Below are 15,777 nucleotides of genomic sequence, written 5' to 3' on the forward strand. Positions count from 1 at the left end.
GTCCTATCTATACCAAAATCATGTAATATTTGTAAAATGCTAAGGACAGTGCCTGGCACATAGTAGGTACTTATTAAATGTGTGCTCCTTTCCCTTCCTTGCTGAGAGAAAGAGAAAATCAAAAGAGACAAAAATCTGTCCTTCCTCTGAACATCTCTCCCTGACACCGACCATTTTCACTCACAATTTAAAATATTTCTCCCCAAAGACAAAATTTCACAATAAGACAAAACGTACATGCATAAATTTCAGTGCAGGACTTAGTTTCAGAAATGAGAAAGGAATCCTGATAAGGATTCTTCATTCTCGTGGAAGCAAGGACTTCTGAATAAAGTACTATCCAATATGATGTTGTAATACGTAGCCTAAAGAGGCAACAGGTTGTGGGGAAAGGGGAAAGGGAGTATTAGTATGATTCTCCACAAGTTAAGATGCTACCTGTTAAGGAACTTGTTCTTACCACTCCCACCCCCACCTTCTTTCCGTCTTCCCCACTGGTGCTTTCCTCCCAAGTTAGGTCCCCAAACAGTTGGCCCTTTATCTTTGTACTCCCATTTTCTGCTCTAGTAAGCTCAGCCTTACTTAGACACAACAGTGCTACCCACCATAGCACAGAGCTTATGTTGGTGACAGGCTGGAGCAACCACAGTCCCCCACGGCAGGCAGGGGATGCCAGGAGTGAACTCCAAGCAGCATAGATTCAGAAAACAGCAGCACAAACCTGTCCCACCAACCCCAGCACAGTCCACTCCAAAGGACATATAAGCACTACTTGTAAAAAGAGAAGTGAGCACTGACCTTCTACCTCAGAATCTCCTCCCCTCCTGCCCATTTCGCTGACCCTCTTCCCACTGAACTCCCCCTTATTTCTGCTCCCTCTTTGCAAGAGAAATGCAGGGTTTTCTGGTCCAACACCCACACAGTTGGAACCAATTTATTATACGACTCTAAATTTAGAGAAATCTACTAGATAGCAAACAAACTTCCCTACCCTGGCCTCAGTGGAACACAAGGGGTAAGTTGTACTGGAAGTAGAAGTTTGTGTGTGTATGCATTCATATACATATACATACATACATACACATATGTGTGTATATATATATACATATACATATATATTGAGAGAGAGAGAGAGAGAGAGAGAGAGAGAGAGAATGAATATTTAGATGGATGCATGTGTACCCTTAGTGAGAGACACAATGTGTGTGGGGTGGTGGAAATGGGAAAGTAATGTTTGAAATTTCATAGGATCACAGATTTAGAGCAGGAAGGGATCTTCTGGGTCACCTAACAAAGTCTCCTGACTTTACAGATGAGACAATGGGGGCCTAGAAACGTTAAGCACTTTCTCTAGGGTCACACAAATAGAAAGGGGCAGAGTCAGAACTACAGTAGTCCTCCAGCTTATAATCTGGCCTCTTTGCACCACACGTGACTGCCTTTCTCTTTCTCTTTCTCCCCATGCTTCCAACCAGATTTCCGTGAATAACCTGAGTGCTGGATGGAGGGGCCTCACTGATTTGGAGCTGAACTCTCAGGGAGGGTGGGAGCCTCAATCTCTCCTGGCGGTGGGATGGGGGAGGGGTGGGAAGTGGTAGTGGTAGCCACTGTTGGGTCTTGGACACAGACATCTCTCCACATGAGGGGAGGATTGGTGCTTCCCCACCTGGTCCACCACCAATCCTGGCCTGAGATCTAGAGTATAGAAATCCCAAGGTCTTTGGATTTGTTTACTTCCCACTCCCACTGTCTTAGAAAGTATCTCATTGAGGGGTGTGTGGCAGCTTTGAGGGGGTGTCAGTTTCTCCTTTAATCAAACCCTCTCCCTTGTCCTTGGTCCTGAGGTTCATGATTGTCCCATTGTCTCACTAGCCTCATATGTGCCCTGCTTTAGACCTCCCAGACAGCCCTAAACACAGGGAACAAGGAGATAATCTACCAGAGGAACCAAGAGAGTACAGGTGGCTCTCTCACTGGCTGTCCCAGTATATGTTGGGACACACAAACACCTTGCCCAAGTTAGAATGGCAAGGTGGACTGGAGGCTGAAGAAAAGGAGGCTTGTGGGAGCTCAGCTGAGCTACAAGGAGGGCAGAAGCTCAGCTCTCTTGGTCAGCTTCATAGCATAGCTAGGACAACATTGGAATTGGGGAAAAGTGGAAACATTACACGGCAAAGCTTACACAATCAGGAGTTCAGGATAGTGCTTCTCAAGAAGGGGAGTAAGGGGTATCTAGGCTAGTATGGGACTCCCAGGAGCACTGTGAGACCTGTTGTGAGAAGGGAGATAGTAATATAATCCTCACAGTAACCCATTTTACATACAAAGTAACTGAGATTCAAAAAGATCATACGATTAAAACCCCTCCAAAATATGATTTAAGCACCAAACATAAAGCAATATTAGCTGTATGGATAGTCTAGAACACCAAAATACAAAAGGAGGTAGGAAAAATGTACCGATACCTTCCCTGAACTCAGTCTGGACCCTTCTCCCAAGTCGACCCAAGTACCAACACATGAGCTTGCAACAAAACCCAACCTCACACTCCAGCTGACCCCTCCCTCTTTCCAGTGCCATGAAAATCCTGTCTCAAGGCTGCAGAGGTTTGCTTGGACTATAACAGTCAGCCAGTGTTTACAGCAGCCTCTCAGGAGCAGAACCCTGCTTGGGGCCTTGACAGAGTCAGGGGAAAATAAGGGCAGAAGGGGAGAAGACTGAAATGAACAAAGATATCCAGAAGAAGAAAACTCAAGGACCTTGAATGCAGGCAGATAAATCAACAGGGAAAACATTAACAACTGAAGGAACTATGGCTCCTAGGTCTAGTAAATGAGTTCAGGCATCTATGAAGAAATATAGCAAAAGAAAGGAAAATGACCCAACACTTGATAAGACAGAGGAACCTGTGGACTGTAATGGGAAGACGGAACCACAACATGCTGTTGCTGAGTGGTTCAAAAGAGAAATGACAATTATGAGGGCAGAATTTATGGCCTGCACAGCAAAAATAATGAGCAGAATAGAAAAATTTGAATCCACAATGTGGAGCCTCACCAAAGAAACAAAAGAGAGAATAATAGGTTGGAGATGCAAATATACAGAAGTGAAGGACAATCCAGAAGAGAAGCAAAAAATAATAAAATTCAAAGAAAACTTGTTCACTAGGCAAGGAAAACATAGCCATCTGAAAGACAGGATGCATAGAGACAACCTAAGGGTCATAGGTCTCCCAGAAGAACATGATAGGTCAAAAAACCTTAACAACCATAATTCAGGAAATAGTAGAGGAGAACTGCCAAGAACTTCTGAACATAGAAAATTAAATATGAATTGAAAGAATTTCCAGATATCCTCCAGAAAACAATCAAGGCTACACACTCCAAAACACATGGTAGTTAAATTGAATAACTCAACTGAGAAACAAGTTTTGCAAGTGATCCAGAGAAAGACCTTCAAATACAAAGGAAAGGAAATTCAAGAGAATCCTGGACCCAACCAGAAAATATAGGAAAGAATGGGATAAGGTATTCTAAAGAGCAGTGGAACTCAGGGTGCAGCTAGTGGTCACCTACTCTACAGATCTGAACTTACCTATCAAATCTGTTTGATTTTTTTTTTAAAAAGAGACTTTTGGAACATTCTTAGAAAGAAAAGGACAAAAGGATTATTTGCTTCTTAAACATCCCAAAGAACAGAAATGTGAGAGGACTGAATAAATGCAGCAGCCAAGGACAGCAATGGAAACAGAATGATAACAGATATCTCACTAAGAGACTTCCTTCTAAATGTAAGCAATGAGACAGAGATGGCGGAGGTAACAGCAAAGAGGCAGGTCAGGGGCATTATGGACAGAACCTGATGATACTCTGCCTTCTGATGAATCAATGTCTTTGTGGGACTGCATAACAACATGGGAGAGTTCATGAAATTGAGGGAGGGGAGCAGGAGAATAGAGAAAAATGTTTGAGTTTCCAGGTCAAATCAAGGACTAGCAATGAGGGAAATTACCACCCATTTGCTGCTCCTCATTCTGACATCTGATGCCTGACAAAATTCATTTAGTCATTCTTTCACATGATAACCTTTCAAATATGTGAAGACAATTCTCATAGCACCTACCCTTTTTACCCTTTCTTGTATTCCAGAACTTATTGGAAAAACTTGTAGTACATCCTCATTGCACATGATACTTGATTTTGGTTTTAGTTAGATTCTTTTTATGATATTACAAAAGGTCCTTCTATGTCTATATTTTGTAGGATTTTTAGCATAACATTGTATTGTACTTTGTCAAAGACTTTTTTTATATCTATTAAAATGATCATGTGGCTTTTGGAAGTTTTGGTTTTTATTGTGATCAATTAGGTTGACTATTTTCTTAATGTTGAACCATCCTTCCACATTTGGTATTAGTCTTAGTTATTCAGAGTGAATAATTTCCTGGACAAATCACTGTAGTGTCTTTTGTAGGGTTTTGTTTAAAGTTTTTGATCAATGTTCATTAATTATATCAGCATGTAGTTTTCATTTTGTGTTTCCCTCAGTTATGGGTTAGGACTATATTTGTCTTTTAAAGAATTTTGGCAGGGTGTTTTCTTTCTCAATTTTTAAAAAGAACTTGTGGCACTGATTGTTCTTTAAAAGTATGATAGAATTTCCTGGGCATCCATCAGGATGAGATTAATTTCCTTTGGTTGTTCCTTTACAGCTAGATTGATTTCCTTTTCTGAGATTGATTTATTTATGATCTCTATTTGGGCTTCTGATAGTTAGGTGTTTTGTAGCTTTGAAGATATTCCTCTTTTTTATTTTCTCAGTTTTGTTAGCATATAAATGCATAATATCCTCCAATTATTCTTATTTATGTCTTCTGACTTTGTTGTGATATTGCCTTGCTCATTTGTTTTTGTTGATTCGATTTTCTGTCTCTTCTTTTTAATCAGATTAATTCTAAGGAGGATGGCAAGCTTTGGCAGGGATAGAGGCCTTAGGCCCTCTCTCATTCACAGGTACCAGGAAACCAGTGTGCCTGTGGCTTCCTCAGCCAGCCTCTGTTTGGAATGGAACCACCTCCTGTTTCTATTCCTTCCTTTGGTACATTGTCTTGAGATATTTTATAAGATTCATATTCCAGTTTGCTGGCAGCCAGGTCAGATGAGGTACAACAACTTATGGCATCTAACCCAACAATGAATTGGCCTGAGAGCTAACACTGTGCCTTGTAAACAAGGAGTCACTCATGCAATGGCCATGGCACAGTTACTTGGTGGGGGAAAAGCTTTGTCACAATTGCTTTAGTTTGGATCCCCTCTTACCAGGGACAGAGATGGAAGAGATGGGAAGTATATCCCTGGAGGAAGTGCTTTGTATTTCTGTTCCTCCAGTATCATCATAGTAAATATCTTTTTGTAAAAGCTAATTGATGTTAATTGGTTACATTAACGGTGTGGGCACATATCACTGGGTTAATTAATGATCTCAGGGAGACACGAACTGTAACTGAAGATAATTCACCAGAGTCGGGGCTTGAGCTTACATCTTCAGAGAAAAATCTATTGCTCCTCAGAAATACCCCAGAATTCTGAGGAGGAGATGTCTCTCAGCCCTTCCCTAGGAACCCTCCTTGCTAGTGCCTATGTGAGCTGGAGTTAAGTCCTGAGAATCCCTTTACAGCCAACAGAGAGATGGAGGTCGTCTCCCACCTAGTGGCTGGAAGTGGTTGTGGCTGGAACTTCTCCAGCTCTGGGGCCCTAAGTAAGTTTTCAGGACTTGGGGAGAGAGACTGCAGAGGCACAGTGGATTGTCTCAGGGTAGCGATGTGGTCCTGAAGCCTGTTTTCCCCTGGCAGAACCATTATACTCTACTGCCTGTTGGCTTTATGCTCAGCATTGGTCTAGGTAGGCACTGTAGGGAAAATACAAATTGAGAAGCTTGGATCATAAATTTAGGATTGCAAGAGACCCTATAGAACACAGTAGACAGCCAGTGTTCCCATTTTTCATATGAAGAAACTGAGAGCCAGGAAAGTGAATTGACTTCACTAAAGTCATGTAGCTAGTAAGCAACATAGTTAGTATTTCAACCCAGGCCCTCTGATTATAATTTCTGTTCTCTTTCCACTACAATCCTGAGTTTAAAATGACTGACACTATAGGGCATTATTGATAAAGATAAGGGTAAAAGGGGTAGATAACCCAACCTTCACTCATTACGGGCTCCCCGAAAGTATCCCAGTTTCAAGTCATGTTTTGGCCTGGAATCCACAGTTCACAAGCACCCACCAATGTTTCCTTTCTTTACAACCAAAGTTCATATTATTTCAAAGCAAAAGACTTTTGATTAAACAGCCAAGTAAAACAAATGACAAGGAAACTCTCCCCATAGACACTTAAGGATTTCACATGGATTATACATTATGGTCATGAAGGGGACACACAGGGAAAGCACATGTGGAGCAGGTACAGGCATGGGAACCCTCATTCATGGCCAAATGATACACAGAGCTAGAGAAACTCCTGCTTTGAGATGTTTCCAGGATGGTGTCTGTGCCAGAACCTTCTCTGTCTCTGATGTGGCTGCTGCCTAAGAACTGCCGGCATCATCTGGCTGGTCCAGAGGATGTTAACAAGCTATGGTTGGATGGACTTTACTGCAGGGCAATTCTGTCCAGTGCTCAGGCATCTACTCATAGGACTTCTTCATCTGTGCTGCTTTCTCTTTTCTCCTTCCACCTGCTGGTCTCTTAGGGAAGTTCTATTCTCTTTCCTAGGAAAAGTTCTTTTTAGCACATAGTCCCAGGGGCTACCTTGATTTTTTTTTTGTTGTTGATTCAAACCACAAAGCCACAGCCAACAGAAGGTCTGAGGCCTAGGATAAATTTGCCTTTTGAGAGTGTGGATTTTAATTGAGCTGCCACTTCAAAGGAGAAAAACTGCCTTCCACTCCTACTATGACAGTTGTGTTCCCCACCTCTCCCTCCACCATCCCCCTTCAGGTCCTGCCTGATGGAAAAAGGTTGGATGATGCTAGATATTTGTGTCCTGCTTCACTGCCAGGTCTCCCCACAAGCAGTACAAATTCTACATACAATAATGTTGTAGGAAAGCATCAGAGCACTAAAGGTTAGAGTAGTCAAAGAAGGTGTTTTATTGACAATTGTGGGCTTGAGATGGTTTTTTTTTTTTAAATTTTTTCCCCAATTACTTGTAAGAACAAATTTTAACATTCATTTTAAAAAAAGATTTTGGGTTCTAAATTTTCTCCCTCCCTCTTTCACCTCCCTTCTCCCTAAGACTGAGGTAAGCAATTTGATATAGATTTGTGCAAGCCCAGAAAACATATTAGTCAGAGTGTGAAATTTAAAAAAGACCAAAAGAAAAAAATGAAAAAATAAAGAAAGTGAAAATAGTACTCTGATTTGCATTCAGACTCCATTAGTTCTTTCTCTGGATGTGGATAGCATTCTTCACCATGTATCTTTTGGAATTGTCCTGGATCATTGTATTGCTGAGAATTTGAGATAGGTCTTCATGGGTGAGTGGTTACATGTAGCTTTAATCATAACAGGAAAAGTGAGAGCATGGACCCAATACATCCCTGTTGTTCAGAATTAGATTATGAATAATATCTGTTCTCAACCAATCCGTCAACAAGCTTTTAGTAAGTGTCTGCTACGGGCCAGGCACACAGGTGAAGACATTTGGTAAGCATCTATTTCCCTGTTTTATACCCTCACTGATATTTATGATCAGAAGGTCATTGAACAAGATTATTTAATTCTTTTTTAATTCTTTTTTTATTTATTTAGCATTTAATTTTTCCCCAGTTACATGTCAAACATTTGTTTTTTAAAACTTTGAGTTCCAAATTCTCTCCCTTCCTCCCTTCCTTCCCCCCCTATTGAGAAGACAAACAATTTCATATAGGTTATATGTGTGTGGTCATGCAAAACATATCTGTAATAGTCATATTGTCAAAGAAAACATGAACAAAAAAAACCTCAAGAAAAACAAAGGAAGTAACAAAAAGCATGTTACAATCTGTATTCAGACACCATCAGTTCTTTCTCTGAGGATGGATAGCACTTTTCATCCTTAATCCTTCAGAGTTGTCTTGGATTGTTGTATTGGGAGAATAGCTAAGTCATTTACAACTGATCATCTTACAATACGGCTGTTACTTTGCACCCAGTACATTTCACTTTGCATCAACCCATTAAAGTGTTTCCAGGTTTTTCTGAGAGCATCTTGCTCATCATTTCTTATGGTACAATTAATATTTCATCATACTTACATATCACAACTTATTCAGCCATCACCCAATTGATGGGCGTGTCCTCAGTTTCTAATTCTTTACCCCCAGAAAAGAGCTGCTATAAAGATTTTTATACATAAAGGTGCTTTTCCTTTTTGTTTTTTATCTCTTTTGGGATACGGACCTAGCAAAGATTATTTATTTCAAAGGATCTTAAATGATTTTCATCTACCTCAATTGGAAACAACAAATACATTCAGTGACTAGGAAATAGCTAAATAAATTGAGGTCTATGGATGTAATGGATTGCTACTGTGTCATAAGAAAAGATAAAATCCAAAAAATACAAAGAAACTTAAAAAGGCTTGCATAAATTCATGCAAAGTGAGCGAAGCAGAGTCAGAAAATTATACAAACTACATTTATGTTTTTTTAAAAACAAGCCAATTTTTAAATGAAGAATAGAAGAAGAAATCAGAAGGATTCAGAAGGAAACAAATCAATAAAAGTATTTGGTCAAAACAAATTTCTTTTACAAATTGTGAATAGTTTGGAATTTGTGGCCTTCTCTCAAATGTATTTATTGATAGTTTCTATTCATTTACAATATATTTATCATTTACTTTTTATTTCAATGTTTGTAGTTGTTGATGGGTTTTTATGATCTGGACTTGTGATTTCATGGGTGTAGGAGAGCTCCTGGACTTTGCAGCTGTCTGCAATCTATAATCTGAGAGCACTGTCTGGGGCAGGGGCGGGAAATATGTGGCCTTGAGGCCACATGTGGCAGAACAAGTTTGTTCTGTGAAGTTTGGATTCAGTCAGAGAGCCTCGCTTGAGGACCTAGAGGGCCACATGTGACCTTGAGGCTGCAGGTTCTCCACCCTGGTCTGGGGCAATGAAAGATTAAGTGATTTGTCAACCATCACCTGGTATGTATCATAAAAGGGACTTGAACATGGGTCTTTATTCCTAGCTTTGTTCCCCTAGTGACAAATAAAACAAGCCTAATTCCTCTTCTACATATGTCTATCTTTTTCCATTCTTCTGGAAGTCACAGTGCTGGGCTATCAGCAGAAAGCAAATTGTGTCCCTTGGGCCAATCCAATAGGGTTTTTTTTTCCTCCAAGTGTGGATACTGAGCCAAGAAAGGAATCCACACTTGCCATACAGTTGACCAAACTTGTTTATTGGCAGAGTGACTTGATGAGAATGTATATACTTTACCCAAGCTTTGGCCTTCAGATTCCTGAACACACTGGAGAGAACAGCAAATGATTTACGTAGGTGGCTGGGGTGATGGGATCAATAGCTTTAATAGGGCGAATGGTTTTTAGTCAGTACTGCAGTTCAGTGGCCACTTTGGGGGATTTTTCTCTGCCTTTAATTGGTAGCTCAGAAACCCATGTCTGGTGAGCTATCTCTCAGTCTACCAGCTTTTTGTAGATTCTAAAAACATGAGTTAGAAAAAGTGGTAGTTCTAAGCTAATCAGTCTTTCCCCATTACAGTCCTAATCCTAGGCAAGCATTCAGGAGAGTTTTAATAAAGGACCGAGCATCACAGAATTCTCCAATTGGGTCTCTCACATACAGGTAAACTCTTCGAGAATATTATGCATAAGCTAATCAGAGTATAAGGTACACTCAGGTTAGGGGAGACATTCTAATTGAATACCATGTCCTTGGGGTGGAGGTCTTATCTGGAGCAGATAGGAGACAAAGAACAAAAAGGGAGCAAGTCCAAGAAATGGTAAGGCAAGAGGTAAGGCCCAGGAGTTGAGGAATGTGCTGAATCTGGAAACATGAAAATTCTGTTAAAAATATGTAATGAAGAACAGCAATGGCCTGTCCCCTGGACTTCTACATTTATGAGGACAAGACTTTTCCCTTTTTTACTCTGCATTAACTCTGAGCAGGGCCCAATGCCCACTGGTTGGCAAGTTCATTGTCATCCCTTGAACCCTGTGAGTTGTTTCTCACCAGCTCAGCAATTTGGGGCTGTTGTTCCCCCCCAGGAGCTCCAAGAAATCCAGTCTCACTTCCATAATTCTGCTACACTTCAAAGTCATTCCAACCTGAACACCTGCCCTAGACCTTGGGTTCTTACTGGATGGGGAATGGACAGTCCACCCCGCAAAGGGCAACATGTATCCTGTACTTGTCTAAGACTGACTGAGAGCCTTCTGGTATCCCTTGCTTTCTTCAAGTCTCTGAGAAAGTCCTCCCTTCTACAAGAAGCCTTTCCTCATACCCTTTAATCCTAGTGCCTTCCTTCTGTTGATTATTTCCAATTAATTAATTATTTAATTTTTATTAATTTAATCAATTCATCAATCTAATCAATTAATCTTGAACATAACTTGTTTGTGCCTACTTGTGGGCATGTGGTCTCCACCATCATACTGAGTTCCTTGAATGCTGGGATTGTCTTTTGCCTTTGCTGTATCCTCAGCACCTAGCACAGTTCCTGACACATAGTAGGCACTTAATAAATACTTAATGACTTATGGAAAGAAAAAGCTTTTATTAAGCAATTACTATATAAGCTTCAGTTCTGCAAAGTCAAAACTCTCTTATGTCCCCATCCAGAAGTGTGAAGAAGGTGTTGGGTCAGAGATTCCAAAGTTGCCATTTGTGGAAGCAATAGATAATTCTTCCCAGGCTTCTAGATGGACAAAGTGAGGACCTGAGGTGGTCTAGGGACCTTCCCACAAAGCATGTCAGAGGACAGTGCCTGACCTCTAACATTTGCCCCTTTCTTCATTGTGGTCATCAGGAAGGAACCAAATCAAACCAAACATTTTGTGGTACCTGAGCTTTTCTTTCTTTTGAAGGGCTGTCTCTGCTCTAGAGATGGCCCACTCCTCATCTTCCTCCTCCTCCTTCTCCTCTTCCTCCTTCTCTCTCTGTCTCTATCTCTGTCTATGTCTCTGTCTCTCTTTTCTGGAATTCTCTATGGTTGTTACCTTTTATGCTAGGAATGTCCCTCCTTCATGCAATCCCCTTACAGCTCCCTGCTTGTGACAACAGAACTCAAAAACTAACCCGAGCAACAACCTACCCTGAGGCCTCCCCATATAAAGCCCATGGTGCTGGCCTATTTCACTGGTGACCCAGTAAGGGGGCTGCTGTCTTAGTATACATACACAATGGCTACTGTAGTCTTAGAGGTGTTGTCTCCCAGAGCTGATGTGTGGGCAGGGTGGGGTGGGAGGGTGGGTGGGGAGAGGGGAGAGAGTCTTAATGTAGGAGCCCCTGGCAGTGTCCCACAATCAGGGGAAGGAATGACCAGAGAGGAGAAGCTCTACATGCCAAGACAAAAAGATTAACCTCTTTGGAGGACCATTATTGAATCCCTTCCTTCCCCTGCCACAGCCTATAGACATTCTTTTCCTGCTGTCCCTGCCTTTTCCTCTCTGCTTCCAACTTTCCCTTGAGGAAATTAAAATGTGCCAAATAATGACTTCTTACTTTTAGTATCACTGTTTGTCCGGGGTCTTTTGTGCCAGCTTCCTAAGTCCTCAGAGCAGCTCCAGTGGACTGGGACACTTATAATTCAGAGTCAAAGGAGAAAACCATCTTTCTCCCATTGGGCAAAGTCACTGCATGGATTCCTCTCTTATATACATCATACTGTATATACTAACAGAGGGTCTGTCCCTGCTCAGGGCCTAAAGATGATGCTATGGCCTTGGAGGTTAGACTCAGGGCTAGCCCAAGACAACTGATAAATTGTCACTGTCTTCATTGGCTTCTCTTGCTGTGCCTCCTACCATCTCTTTGTAGTATATCCTAACAGGCTCTTAAGGTTCTCCAGTAACCCCAGGCTACCTAGGGTAGCAGCCCCCCAACTCAAAGGCCTACATTCCCTGGACAGATGTTTCTAGACAGAGGGAGCTTCCTTTATGTCCCTGACATTTCGCCATGTAGACAATTCAGCTATACTTCTATCCTTCTCACCCTGTTGTCTATTCCCCCTAAGGGACATTATAGAGTCAAAGGAAGTGGTCTGACCAGAAAACACTCCCTAGTGGGGACTGATGTAGCAATTACAGGGTTTTATTCGGATAGTCAGCAGGGTGAAAGAGGAACAGAAACCAAACATGCCTTAGGTTAGGCCAGTGATTCTCCAAGTGTGATCTAGGGACCACATTATTTGAAAAACTTTTTCAATGAAGATAATATAACTAATGTCAAAAAAGGCAACAGGAAAGATAGTAATGTGAAGTTGGGATGGGAATAGTGAATATGGTCAAATCTTGCAAGAAGATCAAGGAGGATGAGATATGCTTTATCTACTGCACCACCTAGCTGCCCCCTTTTGCTTTTGATCTCTGCCTTTGATTGGTAGCTCAGAAACCCATGTCTGGTGAGTAGGGGGTGACATGGACAGACATACAATTTAGAAAAATCACTTTGGTGGCAGGATAGAGGACAAGTTGGATTGAGGAGAGACTTGAGGCAGGCAGATCCACCAACAGGATATTGCAAAGGTCCAGGAGTGAGGAGATGAGGGCCCACACCTGGGCAGTGACAGTATCAGAGAAGAGAAGAGATAATAGTGGAGAGATGTTACAAAGATGAAATCGTCCTTGGTTCTCCCCTCCTGGACAAAGGAGACTCCATGACAGCTTTTCTGGTACTTGAAGAGGATTATCATGTTCCCTTGAGCCTTTTTTACTCTAAGAGAAGCATTCTCACTTCCCCATTTGACGGAAACTTGAGACCCTTCATACAACCCTTCTGGTTGCCTCCTCTGAACAATCTCTAGCTCGTCAATGTCCTCCCTAAAATACAATACTCTGGATGTGTTCTGAGCAGGGCAGGGTATAGTGGTATACAGCCTCCTTTTCCTAGACTCTTATTCCTCTCAATGTCACATAAAATCACATTTTTTTGAATATTGAAAACAAATTTTATTTTTTCATAAGAATAATTTTATTGTCAAAGTGAGTCAATGATATCAAATGAGCACTGTCATTTTCATTAGGAAAATTCTATTTCTTGGAAGAGCTGTCCACAGGTGATCTCAGAGTACATTTCAGCACCTTATCTGGAAACAACTTATCAAACCAGAAGTCAAGGGTTTCCTCTTTCTAGTTTTGTATTCTTGGAGAGCCTGAGCCATGAAGAGTTTGCCCAAGTTCTGCGCAGTGAACTCTTTGATGTTTTGGCAGTAAGTGTTAATTTGGCCTGCAATAAGGAGTGAGTCCAACCTAGCAGGAGGCTGAGGAGGTTTGAAGAGTTTGGACATGTCCTCTTCAGGGAGGGGAGGTTCTCCTCTGCTCTAGAGCTGTAGATTCTCCTGCTGGCAGTGTGGCTGATACTGATGTTTCTGTTGCTGCTACTTACTGGTGTTTCTCATGCAGGTGTTATATTTAACAATATCCTGGCTCATTTCATCCACTCTGTCCATTGATAATTGCAGGCTCTTCCCCAGATGATTACTGCTGGCTAGACTGAGCAATTCATGTTTATCTGCCACAGCTGATTTCTTTCCTAGTTCCCACATTAGTATGTTGATCAGATGTGAATTTTTAATTATAATCGGCACTTCTTCAAACATGTGCTCAAAGGTGATATTTGCCTTTTTCAATGCTTCGGGAGAAAAATCTTTCTCTTTACAAACTTTCATCAGCTTAGGAGTCAGCCTGTATGCTTTCAATGATAGAGACCTTTGAGCAGTTTTTATGGGATCAGAAATGAGAACTACAGACTCTTCAATTGCATGTTGGTAACTGAAGTGAGAATCCAGGAGAGCACAGGTGACAAAAGAGCCATAGTATGTACACTGGTACCAACCAACATGAAGATGATCAATATTTATGTGACAAAGACTGCACATCATTTCCATCTGATATTGGACTTCATCAAAATCAATATCATCCTCTGTGTATTGGGGAAAGGGAAAACAATTGGTAATTTCAAGTCTGTCTTCCACCACCAGACCCAAAAGAACTCCCTGGACAACTTCATTCCCCTGTCCTTCTTCTTGGTAATGTTTAATTATTTTCAAAACAACCAGTTCATCAATCTGCACTTGCTTCATGGCCGAATCTCCCAAGCCCCCTTTACCTTTTCCTTTGCCAGAGGCCACGTCAGTTGTAGAAGTTGAACTGGTGGAGCCAGAGCTGGTACCTTCTTTACGGGACGCCATCTTAGTGGAAGGACTGGAGGAAAGAGTTATTTTTTTAATGTCGTACTATATTTGTTACTCATTTTGAATTTGGACTCCATCAAAATGTCCCAGCATTTTTCAGATAAACTACTTTCTAGTAATGTTTCTCTTATTTTCTACTTACAAAAAAATGATTTCTCAGGGATTTTACTTTTAGTCCTCTAAATTTCATCAGTCCAGTATTCTAATTATCATTATATAAATTGATTTCTTGGTTCCATTCACTTCACTCTGCATCAGTTCATTTAAGTCTCCCCAGCTTTCTTTGAAAATACCCCTATTATCATTTTTTATAGCACAATAGTATTCCATCACATTTCTAAACAACATGTTCAGCCATTCCCCAATCAATGGGTACTTTCTATGATTCCCATTCTTTGCCACCTCAAAAAGAGCTGTAAATATTTTTGTATGTCCTTAGAGTTTGTTTTGCTTAGGACTAATGCTTCCCTTAATCTATATTTTTTTTTCTAGTTTCTCCTTCTCCCTTCCTTCTTTACCCTACTTCCCTGTTAGGTAAAAAGTCTTTCTGCATTCCACTGTGTGTGTGCATAGTCTATTTTTTTATACTGGAAAACTTTTTATTGTAGGTGGAGTGGGATAGCTGGACACAGTTTAGATGGTTCCAATTTGGTTGGCAACATCTAAGGTATCGTAGTTTGGAGCAAGTCAGACATAGGCCTTCTTCTCTCCATCAGGCCGGATCAGTGTGTTGACCTTGGCCACATCGATGTCATACAGCTTCTTTACCGCCTGCTTTATCTGATGCTTCTTGGCTTTGACATCCACAATGAAGACTAGGGTGTTGTTGTCCTCAATCTTCTTCATAGCAGACTCAGTGGTCAAGGGGAACTTAATGATGGCATACTGATCCAGCTTGTTTCTCCAAGGGGCACTTGTCCGAGGGTATTTGGGCTGCCTTCGAAGTCTTAGTGTCTTGGGTCGCCGAAAGGTGGGGGATGTTTGGATCTTCTTCTTTTTGTGGCTGTGGACACCCTTCAACACTGCCTTCTTGGCCTTCAAGGCCTTGGACTTGGCTTCTGTCTTGGGGGGGACAACAGCTTCCTTCTTAGCCTTCGGTGCCATCTTGGGGGAAAAGGTGTGTGCATATTCTTCCATCCTTCAACCAGTCCAGATGAGAGTGAAGTGTGAGGTTCAGCCATTCCCCCTACCTGGTTTGTGTAGACTTCTACATGCACAACTTGATTATGTGCGATAATTTTCCCTAACTTTCCTCTCCTTTTCTTCCTCTAGTATAGTCCTCTTCCCTTCTCTTCATATTCTTCTTTTAAAATCATCAAGACTTGGCAGAAGCATTCTCAGTCCTTCTGTTTAATTAGACT

General features: G+C 41.3%; 1 protein-coding gene and 1 pseudogene across 1 annotated transcript; both read right to left on the reverse strand.

Moving 5' to 3' along the window:
• Nucleotides 1-13,297: 13,297 nt before the first annotated feature.
• Nucleotides 13,298-14,413, reverse strand: LOC118846724 (annotated as a pseudogene).
• Nucleotides 14,414-15,103: 690 nt separating this feature from the next.
• Nucleotides 15,104-15,520, reverse strand: LOC118845425 (60S ribosomal protein L23a-like). The gene has a single exon (XM_036753332.1). It carries the CDS (start codon nucleotides 15,518-15,520, stop codon nucleotides 15,104-15,106), a length of 417 nt encoding a protein of 138 aa, XP_036609227.1.
• Between the last annotated feature and the right edge of the window lie 257 nt (nucleotides 15,521-15,777).

The sequence above is a fragment of the Trichosurus vulpecula genome, chromosome 4 (assembly GCF_011100635.1).
Source record: "Trichosurus vulpecula isolate mTriVul1 chromosome 4, mTriVul1.pri, whole genome shotgun sequence".
NCBI classification, from domain to species: domain Eukaryota; kingdom Metazoa; phylum Chordata; class Mammalia; order Diprotodontia; family Phalangeridae; genus Trichosurus; species Trichosurus vulpecula.